This window comes from Dermacentor silvarum, chromosome 3 (assembly GCF_013339745.2).
Source record: "Dermacentor silvarum isolate Dsil-2018 chromosome 3, BIME_Dsil_1.4, whole genome shotgun sequence".
Classification (NCBI taxonomy): domain Eukaryota; kingdom Metazoa; phylum Arthropoda; class Arachnida; order Ixodida; family Ixodidae; genus Dermacentor; species Dermacentor silvarum.
In genome coordinates, this window is record NC_051156.1 from 136,068,541 (window position 1) to 136,085,568 (window position 17,028).

Genomic DNA, 17,028 nt, shown 5'->3' on the forward strand with positions numbered 1-17,028 from the left:
TACATTTCCATGGCTCCCTCTAATGTTATGAACTGTACACATTGCAATATCCTGCTCACAGTTAAACTTATTCTCACTTGCACACAATGTACCCCGAACGGTTCCCAAGCCCGGACTACCCCCTGTGTGGTGGTTATGCGGACTTTGAGCATGTCCTGTGGGGCTGCGCATCTGCCGGTCCCCCTTTCACCCAAGAGGAAATGATGCTTATTAAGGCCCAGGATCAGACCTCTCAAATCCTGGCAGTCCAGAGGGCCCTCGAGAGGGCCATCAGGTTTGACCTGATGGTCCCCAAGTGGGCCTAGCCAGGTGACGTCGAGTTTACTCGCGTCTATTGTGGACCCAATAAAGTTCACTCACTCACTCACTCACTTGCCAGCACATTAATCACAAAGAGGAAATCAAACTCTTTTTACACACAGCAGTTCTTGTAACAATGATTTACAAAAGAACAGAGGACTTGTTAGCTGCGATACCACTCGTACAGAATGGTATTTGCAGAATGTAATGTCATGACTTGGCATGATCAAACATGTCAGTCATTCCTCAAACTTGTCACAAAATTCCTTGGGATGAAAAGCAATTTATTGTGCAAAACTTTCATTTGTCAACTAAAATGCTTCATACACATCTGTACATTGTATCATTACTGTACAAAAATAACGCACTCAAACTAAAACAGTCCTATACATTCATTATTACAGCAGGCGCACAACAGCCCATAGTGGTAAAAAACATTTACAACTTGTTCCATTTATAAAATATTGCTTCCTATAAGTAGTAGTAGTAGTAGTGTATGGGTAAATTGCTAACGTAACCTTGTTAAGTAAGCACATGCAGATAACTCTCAAAATGCCTTCAATGCCTCTTTCTAAAATATTGATGCATTCTCTGTCAAATGAGATCGTCACTTTCAAATATTGTAGGTGCTTAAAAAAATGCTGCTGAAAGGTAGCAACGTTGGGAAATTCATTCTAAATTGTAGATTTTCTAAAATCAAGATTCCTGCCACAATACATTGCTAAGAGGTTGAGTGTCTCTTACAGCTCTTAAATCTGCCACATTTGTTTTGTCGAGATAATTCGAGAGAGAGACATTTATTTTTTAAAAATATGGGCCCGATCATTGTCGCAAGAACTATGCTTTGTACCCAAGTTTACAGCGTCATTCACTTAATGGGAAATGTGTTTGTCCATCAGGTAAAGCTTTGTAGAACCCCAAACGATACTGGATAGCCAGCTACATACGAAATTCTTCGCATAACCCCACAATACTTGGGATCTGCATATTTTTTTAGTATTTTAGTGCTCATAGCAGCATAATTTTGTAAGGACACCTGCATATTGACAGTTCATTGATAAAATATGTGCCTCAAGTTTTATAGTGTCCATGTCTTTATTCATAAAATTGAATGTGAAGATAAGAAATGGTAATTCATGGTTGAATACTAAGATGTTTGCTACTAAGATTGGATGACCTAGTATAGTGGCATCGAAGATGAGGGTAGGCAAGAAGCTGTGTAGTTTACCTCGCCACTTTCTCTCGATCAGTTTGTGGAATGACTGCAGTTTCTTTGACACACTGAATGAATGGCACAGCTAATGGTTGCTGCAGGGCGATGACCGCTGCTGCCCACTCAAAAAGCGATTCCAACGTCCCCACTAACATATTAAGTGGTCACTTAGTGGTGGTCGTGTATCATAAGATGCGTTTTGGTGGCATGCTGGTAGCAAGAGTGCGTCCACCAGACTGGTTCACAAGTGTGTACTGCCCGGGCGCGGCCACGAGCAATGTGTCGTTCTCAGCCAGGGTGAATGCATTGCCGGCTACGCTGACGCTGGCCGATCCCTTGACCTGCCAGAGAAAGGTCTCGGTGCCGGCACACTGTGTCCCATGGGTTCCGTAGCCGAGCATCACGATGGTCGACTGGTGGCCCGGCCCGAACAGATCCCTGCATGTAGGTTTGGATTCGAGAAAAGTGGGCACGGTGGATAAATCACATAACCTGCTTGCTGGCTACCTCGTCCAAGGCTAGATTGTAAGTGTGCTGCCAACTGAAGTGTTGATATGTCTCGAATGAAAGAAAACGGGAGATAAACCAATTATGGAGGCAACCTAGGAGCATACTCGCTGTTCTCTGCTGTGAATATGTTAACTAGGAATGGATATTAACAGAAGACGTATAATGGTGTTCCACTTTGCAAGCGCATCAATACTCGCAGGAGTGGAAAAAACAGACGGAATGGTGAATCCAGCAGAGGGGGGGGGGCTTGTCTATCCCCCTCCTGCAAGACATGCCCGCACTACTTTCGACACATGACTCAGTATTGTATATGTCACAGAAAAAATTCATAAACTGACAAAATTGAGCATTCAGAGAGGCGTGCCCTATCGTAGCGTCCACCGCAGTAGCCGCAGTGTTCTCGCTGAGCACGAGCTCCTGTCGCTCCATTGTTGCCATTACTACGAATTTGTAAGCAGGAGTGGCCCATTGTTGGTCGCTCACTTTCAAGTATATCACATTCAGCAGATGCTGATTTTATTAAGGTAGCGGCCAAACGTCCATCGCCCCTGTGAGGCGCTGCACCAAACGTTACCCGACAGGAAGTTGAAGGTATCTCCAAAATTGATCGACCAAGATTACTGCTCCAGGAACATTACTGATTGATTCAATTTAACATTGCAAGGAAGTAAGGCTGAAGTGTCATAATTACAAGAGTGACACTCAACCTGCTGGAACTGAAGGGACCATGTTTTAAAGCGCAGCTCTTAGGCGGCCCATTCCTGCGTTTCGTGTAACGAGCAAATGGGCACAGTGAAGAATGAAACTACAAATGAAAAGCGGGGGATGTGAAAGACAGCGATGACGAAGAGAGCACGAGGAGGAAAGCGGGGAAGGGTGCAGCGGAACCATGAGGTGGAATGCGGAGGAGGAGGTTATGGCAAAAGTATGAGAAGAAAAGCGTAGGGCCACACAAGACAGGCTCTGGGGCAACGACCACTACGAGATGGCGCCTGAGTAGCGCGCCGTCGTCTGTTCACCGATGGCATGCGGCGAGCGCGTCCACCGATACCCTACATGGAAACAAAGCGCTGCATGAGCAAAGGTCTGTCTGCAGCAGCTGCTGTGAATCGCGCCCACCCGCCACCCACGTGCTGCCTCTCACGATCTCATGATTAGTGAGGCAGTCGTGCCACACTGCGCTCCGTTTGCAATGTGCTGCACGAGACAGATTGTCCATGAAAACACGTATAGAGCTGCGCTCAAATTTCGCATTGGGGAGTATCGTAATATTGGTGAATTTTTTTATCTCGCACTTGATCCGCAAACGGATTCTGGGCAAAATACTTGTAGAAGGTATATATTAGATACCAACAGTGAGCACCTGTGTGCCTGTATGTGCCTTTTTATGTCTGTGTCCAGTTTGCGCTTCTTTAGTTGTTCTTGTGGAATACCAACATGCCCAAACTGCCACTACTGCCACTCTGGTGGTGGATCTTTGCATGGCACTGCATGTTGTCTTCATTGACATAAGCTTCAGCTTATGACAGCTTCAAGGAACGACTACAGACCACAGAGAGGCACGTTTGATTGGCAAGGAAATGGCACAGGAAAGATGTGGGCACCAGCAGGCACGTAACCCCATGCACTGGCTGTGTAGTGCTGACGTGCATTGGCCATCACAGCTGGCCACATTTTCCTTGAGCATGCAGAAGCCTTATGTATTCTAGGTAGTGTTATCCACATTTTGTGCGTGTATTTGTCCAAATATTTGTGGCACTCGCGCTGCCTGCTACTGTCTTTCCTTTCTCTGTGTTTTTAACCACAATGTGTTTAGTGTGGAGACACTGAGGCACTTTACATGTGTGCGAGACATTCAGAAGAGTGCGGATTAAGGCTAGGAAGTGATGGGGACATCTTTTGTGGTGGATAACTTTCTCGCTCATGATAGACACCTGGACTATTCCTCTGCAATGGCCTGTGCCTTTTTATGTCTGTGTCCAGTTCGCGCCTCTTTAGTTGTTCTTGTGGAATACCAACATGCCCAAACTTCCACTCTGGTGGTGGATCTCTTCATGGTGCTGCATGTTGTCTTCATTGATAACAATTGCCAGGCCATTTTTCCCGAAGAAGCAAATGTTGGTTGGAGGTGATTTTTTTAAAACTCAAGTGTGAAACTAGGTGCAATGACAAACCTTATTTTAGAATATTGTGCTGGCGTGGTTCTTTCACATTACGTCATATGGCTCAGTTAACATTTCTTGGTGGTGTCCCTCCAAAAGTTCTGACCAACCACAATGATGCTTAGCTTTGATTATCTGGCAAGTACAGGCATCCGTATTTAGCATGTCATGGTTTGAGGGAACTTACTACTGTGGAGGGGTGGAGAGCAGGTGCAGCACACATTCGTATACGGAGGGGCAGTTTCTGCATCCTTGACTTATCTGTCACCAGATATCGGGTACTAATATTGGTGTTAGACATGAACTGGACATTTTGACCCCCATGGCAAGCGATTATTGAACACCTTCTTGTCATACTGCATCGCTCATGACTACATTGAACTAACAGCTATAGGCATCTGATTTCGCCAACTAAAATGTCTGGTAGCCACATGGTTGTCAGTGTTTCTACGAACACTGACTATACCTTACGCTGTTCCCACCACATTGCCAGGCCATTTTTACTGTGTAATGTATTCTGACCTCTTGCCGCCTTCTTGGTCCAGCTGAGCACCATGTTTATCGAGCCACCGGTCGAGACTGAAGGGCGCTTCCAGGTTCACACTGCTGTCCGGCTCGTAGGCTGGCTTCCTCAGGAAGGATTTTGGCCCAGGCTTTCTGGTGCGGTGCTCTTCAGAGGCCATGTACTCGTTGAGCAGGTTCGCCAGCTTTTGCGTCAGGTCGTCACACTGGAGCCAGCGTTCGTACAGAACTTCTTGACAGCTGTCATCGAGGTAGAACCTAGACACACAAGACCAGCACCAGAGTGAAATACAGATGCCATTATATACTGTGCTATATAGCGCAGCGACGCTCCTGTTTAACACCTCGGTATTCGTTTATTTGCAAGTACTTTATTGTACATAAAGATCAGTGGGAAATGACACAAAGTGGACGAGTACAAGCGCTATGAATCCACATGTCGATCAGCATCTGCTGGAGCACTACACTTAAGACGACAGTAAAGTTTTGGAGCAAGAGAATTGAGAGCATGCTTTTTACCTGAAAACAGCTGGGTCATTCCACACGAAACAACCCAGAAGCGACCATCGCTGATTCTCTTGGAAATAATTGGCTGGTTGGGTATTGTACGAATGACGTTTCACCGAAATATTTATCAGGAGGTAAAAAAAAATTCTGGTGACATAAGTGCTCTTTGAAGTTTTCCCGAAGAAGCAAATGTTAGTTAGAGGTGATGTTTTTAAGACTTAAGTGTGAAACTAGGTACAATGACATCTTATTTTAGAATATTGTGCTGGCGTGGTTCTTTCACATTACGTCATAGCCCAGACAACACGAAACATCCCGTGGATGTAGTGGAGAGATCCGAATGTCCTAGCTTTTTATGGACGTACTGAGGACGGCCACAGCACCATGCCCACGATAAATATAAACACTTCGACTGCTGGACTTATCGCGAACGTATAACTTGACATATATCTAAGCGACATCCTCAGCAGGATAATCTTAGGATAGTGCTTCCAAGTGTGTTTATTTGGGAACTTCATGCTTGCACGAATGAAATTGAGTATAACAATTGCAAAAACGTAATAGAAATGGCACACTGCAAAAAAAGCAAGAAAAAAAAAATGTTTATTTGTAGACTATTTTTGCTTTAAACATATTTATTGTTATTATCATTATTATTATTATTACGATTACGTTATTATTATTGGTCGTGGTGTCTAACGCGCACCTTCCTATTGTTTCAGCCACAATAATTCTTTACCGCTTTCTCCAATAGCTGTAGTTTCTGCTAAAAATAATGTTAGACAACCAAATCAAGTATTTTTCCAGGTAATTACTCCAGAAGTTGCCAAAAAGTTACATTTTGACGATGTTCAGACCTCAGTTCAGCATTAAGGTCCCCTGTATAAAAAAAGGTGAAATAGCTCATTATTAGTACCAAACTTTCAGCTTGAGATCTAGAAATTTTTATTTGATTAAATGTTGTTTGAGGCGAGAAAAACATTTTTGATGTCCATAACCAATCTTACTGGTAGGGCACACCTGAATTGTGCCTTCACTGCAATACACGTGCGGCCGCAATAGAATTTATCCGTGCTTATCGGCTCATGCTTAAAATAGGGGCACATGCAGGGACTGCGGAAGTACATCTTATGTGGGGGGGGGGGGGGACGTTTGGGGGCTCACGTCACATCGTGCAGTTCACCTCCCTCTCTCTCTCTACTATATATATATATATATATATATATATATATACCCCTGTCAGCTAGCGCAAGACGGATAATTGGAGATCACAGGGAGAGGCCTTCGTCCTGCAGTGGACATAAATATAGGCTGATGGTAATGATATATATCAACTATTCCATCACTTTTCTCTGAAATAGAGAATTGCTACATGCTTTTTATGAAAGTAAAACACAAAAATTCGTCGGCCCTTCCACTCTGTGAAGATAGTTAACCATGCAGCAAAGCTGAAACATGGGGCCCCGGTGTCTATCACGGGGTAATCCCGAGGATTCATTAAAGTATTTCTCAATTATGAGGTTACACACACGTTCGGCTGTGACGGAGAGAACGACGTCACCGACGCTATGCCCGTGGTCCGCCGTTGTCGCTTGCGTTCGATGTCTCGAGTTTTCTCGGTGCCAGCGTGGTTACCAGCATTCGCCCGCCACTGCCGCATGCGATTCTTCGTAATTAAATTGCTTGAAAATTAAATCTGTCCGTTACGGTAAGACAATGAATGGTTCATACCCCCTTAAGCAATGGCTCATACCACCGTAAACGCGGCCTCCCCATGCATTGAGACGACAGAAGAGAAGTGAAATTCTACGCTGGAATGATGAGCGGCAACGCAGCCAGCTGCGGAAGAAGACGATGACGACGAACGCGGGAGCAGTGGCACGAGCGCGTGTCGAGCACGAGCGCAAGCCGAGGGGCGCCGACGAGCCAGCTGCGGAAGAAGACGGCGTTCGAGCCGATGCTGATGATGATTGTTTTCTGTACACAGGCGATTTCGCCTAGCCATATAAGATTTCGCTTAGGCATATAAAGCTTCGCCTTAAAAGCGTGATTTATTTAGTGTGCGGTTAATTTTGGTGTCCGGCACTGTTTGGAAAATCCGCGGATTGTGGGTTAATTTACGTACCATATATCTAAGGAAATTTCATACATTATTCAAATGATAACAAACTGTCACCTCATTCGGATTTTGGCGAGGCCAGAACTGAGCATCCAGGTGCGATGTTCGCAGGGTATGTTGAGTTCTCCTAATACACGCCTACTCCATTAGGTAAGCGCATTTTAAGGAAATCGAACTTGTCGTGCACATCCCTGCTAAGCTTTTTCAACGACCACTGACGAAGCGCAGTGCAGGGAAATGAAGGCAGCAGTCTGATAGAATCTTGGAGATTTATTAGTGAGAACGCACATATTGGACAAACAATGAATTACAACTTCAAACGAATGAGTTAACAAGGCTTCCGAAGAAATAATACATGTCACCAACTACTAATACATCTTTAACCGCTACAAGCGAACCGATTCACCTACTGAGCTTCCGCATCGCGCGGGGCTAGCTACACTGCGCGACAGAGCAAAGATACATCGCCTGAAGTTTCTTTATCGACTGCTGTATTGCTGACTACAAAACTAACGCCGTAGCTTTCGTTAACATAAAGGAAAAAGGGAAAGTGCGCCAAAAGCATGACTCAATGTGCAAAGAATATTTTTGGAATAACAATATGATTCGTTTTTCTTTTTTTCCCTCGTGTAATAAGGGAGCGGAACGCGCTTGACCAATTTCATGTAGAGAAGCCAACATTAGAAAAGTCTGTAGAGGAAATTGAGAAATGTTTACTGCCTTTGCTCCCGCCAAAGTGACAAAATTTTTCTGTGCCGTTAATTTTAAAGCGTTTTTTCTTTATATTTTTTTCTTTACATATCGAGAACAATGCTTGTACCTGTACATTGTCCCTGTTGTGCACTCACTCCTGTAATAATCCGGCTCATGGGATTGATAGTACTATATCCAAGTAAATAAATACAGAGGGAGAGAACGAGAGGCACCCTAAAGTCGCGGCGCTGAGACATGCTCCTGCAAGTGCTGCAGAATAAAGTGCCAGCCTTCCCCTCCTCGAGAACCACTTCAGGGTGGAAGATGCGTTGAACCAAACGAAAACAGGCAGCGCTCTCGACGCAGAAAAAGCACCGACAAAGAGAGTCTCAGAAGTCACAAGCTTTCAGAAAAATTTGTTTCGTTTGTTGGAGTGAGGGCGCACCCTAACTAGTCAAAGTATTTCCTGTGGCGCGAAATACATTTCGTGAAAAGGGGACAGAAGAGAGGAGACAGTATACTCGCTAGCCTCACGGGTGGTCGGGACAGCTTTGATTTTTTAGAACCTGTGGGGGCGACCCCCCCCCTTGGTTCCGAAGCCCCTGGGCACATGCTTTTTTAATGCACAGTAAATGGGGTAGTAAAGTATCCGTTTACACACGTTTGCATGTTGATGCCTGCGCAATGTTTTACAATAATGTATTTCTGCAATGAAAGTAAGCGATGATTGCTTCGAGGTCGTCGCCAGGACCGGATAGTTAACTTATCAGACACAATATATTGTACACGTCGCTGGTTTATTGTTTTCTATACTACAGATCAGCAGATTAGGAGTTGTGCAATAACCTGAATAATTAGCACTCCGCGCCAACCCTGGCGTAGGAGACAAATGTAAATAAATTTCCACTTGGCAGGCTGTAGTCTGCTGTGAGTGTCCGTGGGCCTGTTCAAGCGCCGTTTTCTTACTGGTGTGAAGCAGCAGAGAAGAAATGACTGATTATTCTGCCTCCGCGTAGGACAGAATGAGGTTAGGTTAGCCACTATCTGCCACTGCAAAACGCTACAAAAAGTGTTCGCCTACCTGACCGCCCCGAGCCCCCATAATTAGAAGTGGTGAACTGCTGAACATACGCCGTTTGCGATGTATTTATACTGATGCCAAGTGACACAGCACGCGTTCGCTTGACGAAGAACCGCAGTGCATATGCGTGCCAGACAAATTGCCGACAGTGCATGTGTGTTCTACAGAGAAGGCACAGTTCGGGAGTGTCTACAGGTGAGAATAATTGTGGACTTCAAATTGTTTTTCTTACCTAAAACAAAATTTACTCAAATTAAAATTTCGAGATCACAAGCTCAGACGTTGGCGCGTATAAGTTCTATCTCACGTATTTTTATCAGGAGGGCCTTAATGCTTAATTTAGATCTGAACATCATCAAAAAGTGACTTTTTGGAAACTTCTGGAGTAATTTTCTGGAAAAATACCTGATTTGGTTGTCTAACATTATTTTTAGCTGAAACTATAGCTACTTGAAAAAGCGATAAAAATATTGTGCCTGAAACAATATAACGATGCTTATGCAAATTTCTAGAAATGCACAATATTTTGCTTTTTAACTGAGCCAAATAAAAGCGGAAAATTCGTGTGGGTTCACTTATGACGTAACGTGAAAGAACCAAGCCAGCATATTATTCTAAAATAAGATTCGTCATTGTACCTAGTTTCACACTTGCCTAAAAAATAGCCGCAGTTTCGCCCGAAAGGCGAAACATCGATTGCGATAACAAATTAGTATAGACAGCTATACGAAGCAATGATAGTAGTTTTATCGGTCGTATAAACTTGGGAATATTCGCTTGCTAACTAAATTAACAAGTATGGTGTCAGCGCGCACAGGCAAACGTGAACACATCACACTCGATGACCGCGGACACTCGCTGTCAAAACGCTGGCGTCAGGAAGCGCGGTAGCAGCAGCGAGCGAAGTGACCTTCGTGCTGCGTATCGCTTCAACGCAGACTGAGCCACAAGAACACCGCACGCACTAAGGCATGAGCCGCAGGGGCGTAGCCAGAAATTTTTTTCGGGGGGGGTTCATCGGCCCGACCGGGGGGGGGGGGGCAAGCGTCTGCTTTCCGCTACGTGACGTGATCGATAATAAGTATCGGTAGTTTAAGCACACTCTATGCATGTATATCAAAGACATGGGACCCCCCCCCCCCCCCCCCTCGCGTGTGTGTGTGGCACTGTGTGCTTGTGAAGAAATTAAGTAAAAAGTAATGTAAGCTCAGTAAAATACAGTAAGTACGACAGGTACAGTGGGCGTTTGGAGCACCGTCTCTCATCGCGCCACTGAATGGACCAGTCTTCGAAAACGCATCATTGAGACGACCCGCCCGATCGGAGAAGACATCATTAATTGTTAATCTCCGTTAAGCGTAGATGGCGTCGTCCTCGTCGGGGCGAAGTGCGTTTGACAGGTCAAGGACGGCTATACATGTGAAAATGCACGTGTTACCAGGCTATACCTACTCCCATAGCAATAGCTTTTTCGCTGCGTCTTTGCGCTAGAAAACTTAAATACGCGCAAAAACGAGTAATGCTTTTTTTACGAAGCTTTCGTCGCCTTGCATTTCCTGCGGCAAGTGCATGGGCCGCTGTGTCTTCCGCTGTGTGCGAGCGTGCAGCCGTCATTTGCCTTTACGTCAACAGATTCAGAATTGTACAGAATATTTCACCGCACTGCATAGTTATGGCATGTGTACGCATTTTAAGTAGTGCGTGCGAGTCATTTCTGCTTCACTTAGGCCGGTACAAACAGGAAGTGGCCTTGTACCTCACAGAATCTCGACTGATTGGTGTACTAGTGCAGGAATGAACTCCGGTCTTGTTCAGTGCATAGTGCCCGTAATCAATTTCTCACAACGCGTGAACTCCGACGAGAACTGTCAGCGCCTGCAACAAGAGTTTACTTACGCTCTACTGCGCACAGCAGTAATTCATGCTTGTCGGCTGTCTGTTTCGTGCATTCTGTTGCGAGTCGGTGGAATTTCACTGCTGTCATGAACCCCTTCGTGTGTACATTGCTGGTTTGGGATTCCACAACACAACAGCAACTACCAGCCTTTCATAATTGCTGGTTTGGGATTCAGCAACACAACAGTAACTACCAGCCTTCCGTAGGGGCGCAATCGCAAACGAGAGACGTTTTGCGCTGCAGACTATGGCTACGTTCACATTTGGGAAGCGGCAAGCGGGTGGAGAGGCCAAAGCGGCCGGGAAATCTTTTCCGCGCATGTCCAAGTTCACATTTGTTTTGCTACCACCGCGGCCGCGCTCCCGCTTTCGTCCACATCCATCTAGTCTGCGTACGTTTGTCGGCGTGGTGGCGCTCATTATCGCATTATTTCGAGCGGTATGTTCATTCACTGACCCACCCGTCATCAAAAGTGATCATCTTGTGCAAGTTCGCGTGTCATCTGCGACCTTCGGTTCCTCGTTGGCGTTCTGTAATTCTCACACGGGCGCGGTAGCGCTGTGTCACAGGTTGCTGCCTATAGGCGTGATTATATTTCTTTAATAGCTTTTATTTACAAGTTGTAATAACATTTAATCATATCGTATTATTTTCGGCGCCTCCAGGACACGAAAGAGGCAACGGGAACACCAAAGCTAAAACCCGGGCTGGCCCTTGTGTTGAGGCTCGCCGAAGCCTGCGCGTCCTACGTGAGACCTACGCTCCCAATCTATCGTCGCGACGAGAAAAGCACCCTGCGACTTCTGCAACATACCGTGCACGTGCGAGGAGAATTATGGAGCGCCAACGAGGAATCTGCCTAACTATTGTCTTCCATGGAAGTGGAAGAAGAAATGGCTTTTATACTTTACCTACTTGTTTTCTAGATAGAAATCGACAATGAATAAACGGAAGACAAGAAAACCTCGGAAACGGCAGTGGTGGGTTCGCCTGGCTTTGCAAAAGTGTAAGAAGTTGGGTCACGCCAAGGCTTCGTTGCCGCACCTCCTGTCGCGCGACGTTGAATACTATCGCGAGTATTGCTGATAGTACGTTTGAGTGCCACTCTTGTCGTAGAGCAAGGGGTGGTTCTTGATCGCGTCGATCAGCATTACAGCCTACACTTTTGGTGCCATGTTCAATGTTACGACCGGAAGTTTACATGCTAGTGTAGCTTCCGGTCGAGCAGAACGACTTTCCGCCGCGTTTCCGCTTCGCCATGGCGAAAAAATCGGTCCGAGACCAATTTGGCTCGCCGCCTGTTTTTCTGCCTGTTTTGCCGCTTAGGCGGGCGGATTTTTGCAACATTTTGCCGCTTCCGACAGCTTCGAGACCAAGTTCCTACGCGAACGCGGCCTAACCGGCACCTGAAGGGAAGCGGCGGAAATGTATACCGGAAATTTCGACCACCTGGGTACTGTAACGTGCACCTAAATCTAAGTAAACGGGCCTCGAGCATTTTCGCCTTCATCTAAAATGCGGCTGCCGCATTTGTTGCTTCATTTGTTGCGCATTTGTTGCGCATTTGTTGTTTCAGAATGCGGACGCCACATTCGCGCCCAAAACCTCACAGAGTGTCAAGGCCTTGACAAACACCGTGACAGTTTTTTTCCATATGCAGACATGATTCGCTGTAAATTACCAACCCAAACGGAAGCGCCCAGGAATGAAAGTGTGAAAGTAGCACCGGTTTCTTGAAATATGTCAGCGCGAAGCGACGAGAGAAAAGGGTGGGTTAGTGGGGGGGGGGGGGGGGAGGGGTGCAAAAAAATTCGGGGGGGGTTTGAACCCCCTGAACCCCCCCCTTGGCTACGCCACTGATGAGCCGCCTGCAGATTGCTTTCAAGATAAGGCGCGCGCGGCCGTGCTAAGTACGCAGTTGGTGCCGGAGTCAAACGCCGCCCCCCTCCCTCCCCCGCTGCCTCCTTCCCTGCGTGCGCGAAATTGGCGGTTCCCCATGCGCGCGGTCGCGAAATGCGCAGTTAGTTACTGTCGGAGTTACGTTATGTTCAGCTTTAGAGGAACTCGCCGAAGTTTCGTGTGTTGCCGCGATCATATTTTAATAGCGCTCTTTCCCCTCGCCCGACAGTTCCGTGTTGAATTACAAACAGTGGCCCTCATTTTTGTGTTTCAGTAACGATTCAGGAATGTTGTGGTAAGTTTGCGTTCTACTTTGTACGAGTGTTTTCCAGTGAAAAAATAAATGCTCTTTACGAATCAAGTCCTGTGTGCACTCGTATTTTTATGTAGAGATTACAGTTAACGAAACGACCCTTCGGCTTTAATAAAGCAGAAAAATGACTAAGATACTGTTTGGGCGCAGGCTCTCTTTGTTTTTATTTTCTTACTGTCGGGGTATAAGCCCCCCGACTCCCCTCCCCCCCCCCCCCCCCCTCGAAAAAATATCTCTGGCTACACCACTGATTGCAGGAAACAGCGACAAAAGCGGCGGAGCGTTTTAATATCGCCCATTAACGCGTCCTGATATCTAGGGAAGGTTGTTCTACAGGTGTCCCGCGACGACGGTCACAAGAACGCTGATGTATACTGTAATCCGCGTCATATAACTGCGCGACAAAAGAAAAATCGCCGATATTTGCGACTCAGAGCGAAGTTGTAGTATAGCGCACCTCATGCAGTCCAGCTCTTGCTGTGTCCGTTCCCGCTCGATGACGAGCCCCACCGTGTTGGCCTTGCGCTGCGGTGAGTGCGGGATCCTGCTGGGCAGCAGGAAGACCTCGCCCTCGCGGATCACCACGTCCTTGGCCTTGCCGTGCTCGACCACCTTGAGCAGCATGTCCCCGCGCAGCATGTAGAAGAGCTCTTCGCCTTCTTCCAGGTGATAGTCGGGCCGCACGTTGGGACCGCCCACGTAGAACACCTGCGCCCAAAGGAGAGCCCTCTTAACGCGCAAGGTTTCGGCGCCCTTTTTTTAAAAGGCGTAGCGGAGACATTTTGAATGGTTTCATATCTTGTGGCAGAACAGTGCAATATAATAATAATAAAACAAGAAAAGAAAATGAGCGCAGCAAGCATTCGGACTGCAAACTGGACTCTGCTTTCGACGCCGTCCTTGTGATTGGTGCATTCGTGGCTTTTTTTTGCGCTGTCATGCCATTCGGAATGCAGACCGACTTGCTCAGTTCTGTGTAATCCTGAACTGCGATCCCTGTGCATGATTCTGTCAGTGTGCCACAATGTTAGCGTTAAAGTTTTTCGCAGGTTTCCATGAAGGCAGCATGTGAAGGGCCTGACTTTACGGAAGACGTTCACGAAACTCTTTAGAAGAAAGGATACTAAACGACGATAGTGATATGTCGGCAAGAATAGTGATAGCTCAGGCGCCTGTTACTGAGGATAAAGAGACGGGGGGGGGGGGGGGGGCAATCTCCTATCGGTCTCTAAAGCGCGGGCGGTGCGATAAACCGCGTCATACAATGGCGCGAGAGAGCTGCCTTATATAGGGAACATATGCGTGCCATTATTAAAATGCGCTCGGTGCATTCGTATATACCGCTGTACTTGCTGAAAAAAAAAAAAAGAAAAGCGAAGTTCATTTTATGCCAGCCCTCTTCTGGAACCTTTTAATTGCCCCTATTTACGATCGTTGAGAGAAGAACACGCTGCTCTCACCGGATGGTCGACCTCGTAAAAGTGAAACGGTAGAAGACACGCATAGCGGGCGGGGCGCCCGTTCGGGGCAACTGGTTTTAGAGAGTGCCAACCACTCACCTTGAGCTGACCGTCGCTGTGCATCATCTTGTTGCAGATGGGTGGCAGAAAGTAAGCCTTGTTGTCCTCGACCCACTGGTCCACGTTGTACTTGACGGCCCTCATGGCGGTTGCGTTGACGGAGACCCTGCGCTTCCGGAGTCGAAGTGGCTTCCTGCCGTTGACGACGCACCCGATCTTGTTCTGCTGAATGTGTTGCGCTGAGGCGGTCGCACGTCGTCGTCTGGCCGGACTCAGAGCCCTCAACGGCGACGGGCTGTGCTGCCGCCGTGGTCCGAACGGCCCGTTTATGGTGGCCGTCGCTATCATTATGGCTTGTCGTGGTTTGTAGAAAAGATACGGGTCGACGCCGGTTGCGGTGACAATTAAGTTGTTTCCGCCAGGTTCTCCGAAGGAGCCCGACCTGGGTTTGTGGCACTTTGCAGCTGTTTGTTGTTTTGTCCTCTGGAGCTATCCGTCGGGTATATGCGAGATAGTGCGGGCACACCAGCCTCCCCTGCTTGTGGCGCTCACGGTGATATGTTTTTTTGTCAACAAGAACACGAGCAACTATCCTCAGTAGTCATTTTATCTCGCGCATGCATACGTTTCCGAATGATCTTCAAAACAACGCGCACGCAACCTCGCGTCCTGGTCTTCCTGTTTTTTTTTTTTTTTTTTTCAGCGTCTCGGCAAAATATCGCGTTTCATTAAGAGTCGAATAGTCAGTATTTCTTGACTGATGACCAATGTATGCAGATATCTAATCCCACCGGGTTCTGCACTGCCGATGACTCAGCAGGGCCGGTGGTCACTGCGACTCCCTGCGGTCCTGTGGTGTTGGACGCCTGGTCCTCGCCAGGGGTGAGGACTGCGTATTCGAGTAATAAAAGGTCAAATGATTACAGGAATTAGAGACGAGGAATGCAACAACACACATATACTGCGGCACTGAAAGATCGCTCTCACGCCAAGTGCTGCCAGCTGTGTGTGGCTACATTATACATGTACACGAGTGTATCATCGCGCGCACGTCGCGCACCGCGTACTTGCCCATGGCACAGCTGATGCGCAGTTGTTGACGATGTTAGCAGCGTTCGGCATCGTGGGCTCCACTTTAAACGCAATGACACTGGCTACATTCAAAGGTTGCACACTCGGTAGTACGCATGCGTTGTAAAATTTTCAGGCCCATGACCTTGTGTGCACCTGGGGTGCGCGCGCTCTAACGTACACCTAGGGCCTAGCACTATGTATACACGGTAAACACAGGCATCGCACACATTACACACGCGATCGCACGCGCGAAGCTATAGCAAATTACAGAAAACGAAAGCACGCTCACAGTTGGGCAAGATATAGTAAAAACTGCTTTTGTTTGCGTAAACAGAAAGAAGATGCAATATCACGTGGTGGGTTGCCGTATTCGCGCTGCATTCTGGATTTTTATGTCATTTCGCGGTATTCGAAACACACTTCATATTTGATTCTCGTCGTCTGTGACGACGAAACGGCTTATGTCAAATTGGGGTCTTTATCATCGAAAACTGGCGGCAGAAACATAACTAAACCACTTCCACACATTTCCACAGGCAGCTGGCTTCGTGTTCAGTAGAACCGTTTTACGTAATCGCCGTTTACGAATTCACTTTGAAAAGAATCGAAGCCAATGTGCAATACAATCATAACGCGCGGTCTCCCGAGGCCGCTGAAGGATCGCTAGCTTTAGCTTTTTCCGTTCCTGAAATTCGTGCTAAGTGAATGCATAACTGTCGCATCGATGTCCTTCATTTACATGAGTGCATTCATGCTCTTTTTGGAGTGTTTAACATTATCTGCGAAAGAACAGAAACAAGACAATGGATCATTCTTATATGGGCAGCAAATTGGTGTTCGAAGTCACCGTGAATGCACGGGAAGCTTATAAAGACGGAGAAATAGTTCACGGCATTGCAGAAACCGTGGAAGATGCGTCAATGCAGGGCCATGATATCGGCATTTCAATGGGTGCCCAGTCACATCGGATAACATGGCGATGGGGAGTTGGATGCATTTCCCCAAAAAGGCCCTGTACGACGGAAGTCGTGCGATATCTTGCTAAGACGGACGTCAGTAAAAGGCGCAGTTTGACGTGAAAAGCAAGAATTGATAGCGATAACAAAGTATTACAGAACTACAGGAAGTGGGGCTCGTAGCTAGTGTTATTGACCGTATTAATTGCAGCAAGCATTCGCTTGCTAATTATATTAGAGGGTCCCTCAAACGGTTCGGACA

General features: G+C 46.9%; 1 protein-coding gene across 1 annotated transcript; it reads right to left on the bottom strand.

The window, feature by feature from the left end:
* Positions 1-563: 563 nt before the first annotated feature.
* Positions 564-15,624, bottom strand: LOC119445812 (3-hydroxyanthranilate 3,4-dioxygenase). The gene is made up of 4 exons (XM_037710102.2): positions 14,776-15,624; positions 13,674-13,924; positions 4,708-4,965; positions 564-1,951 (listed from the first exon to the last, which is right to left on the bottom strand). Exons 1-4 carry the CDS (start codon positions 15,082-15,084, stop codon positions 1,699-1,701), a joined length of 1,071 nt encoding a protein of 356 aa, XP_037566030.1. The 5' UTR covers positions 15,085-15,624; the 3' UTR covers positions 564-1,698.
* Positions 15,625-17,028: the final 1,404 nt, after the last annotated feature.

Excerpts from the sequence above, each read along its gene's own strand:
- LOC119445812 (XM_037710102.2), bottom strand. The coding sequence starts at position 15,084 with ATGATAGCGACGGCCACCATAAACGGGCCGTTCGGACCACGGCGGCAG. Across the intron at positions 4,966-13,673 it reads CAAGAGCTGGACTGCATGAG|GTTCTACCTCGATGACAGCT; the intron begins GTGCGCTATACT and ends TTGTGTGTCTAG. Across the intron at positions 1,952-4,707 it reads GACCAAGAAGGCGGCAAGAG|GGATCTGTTCGGGCCGGGCC; the intron begins GTCAGAATACAT and ends ACCTACATGCAG.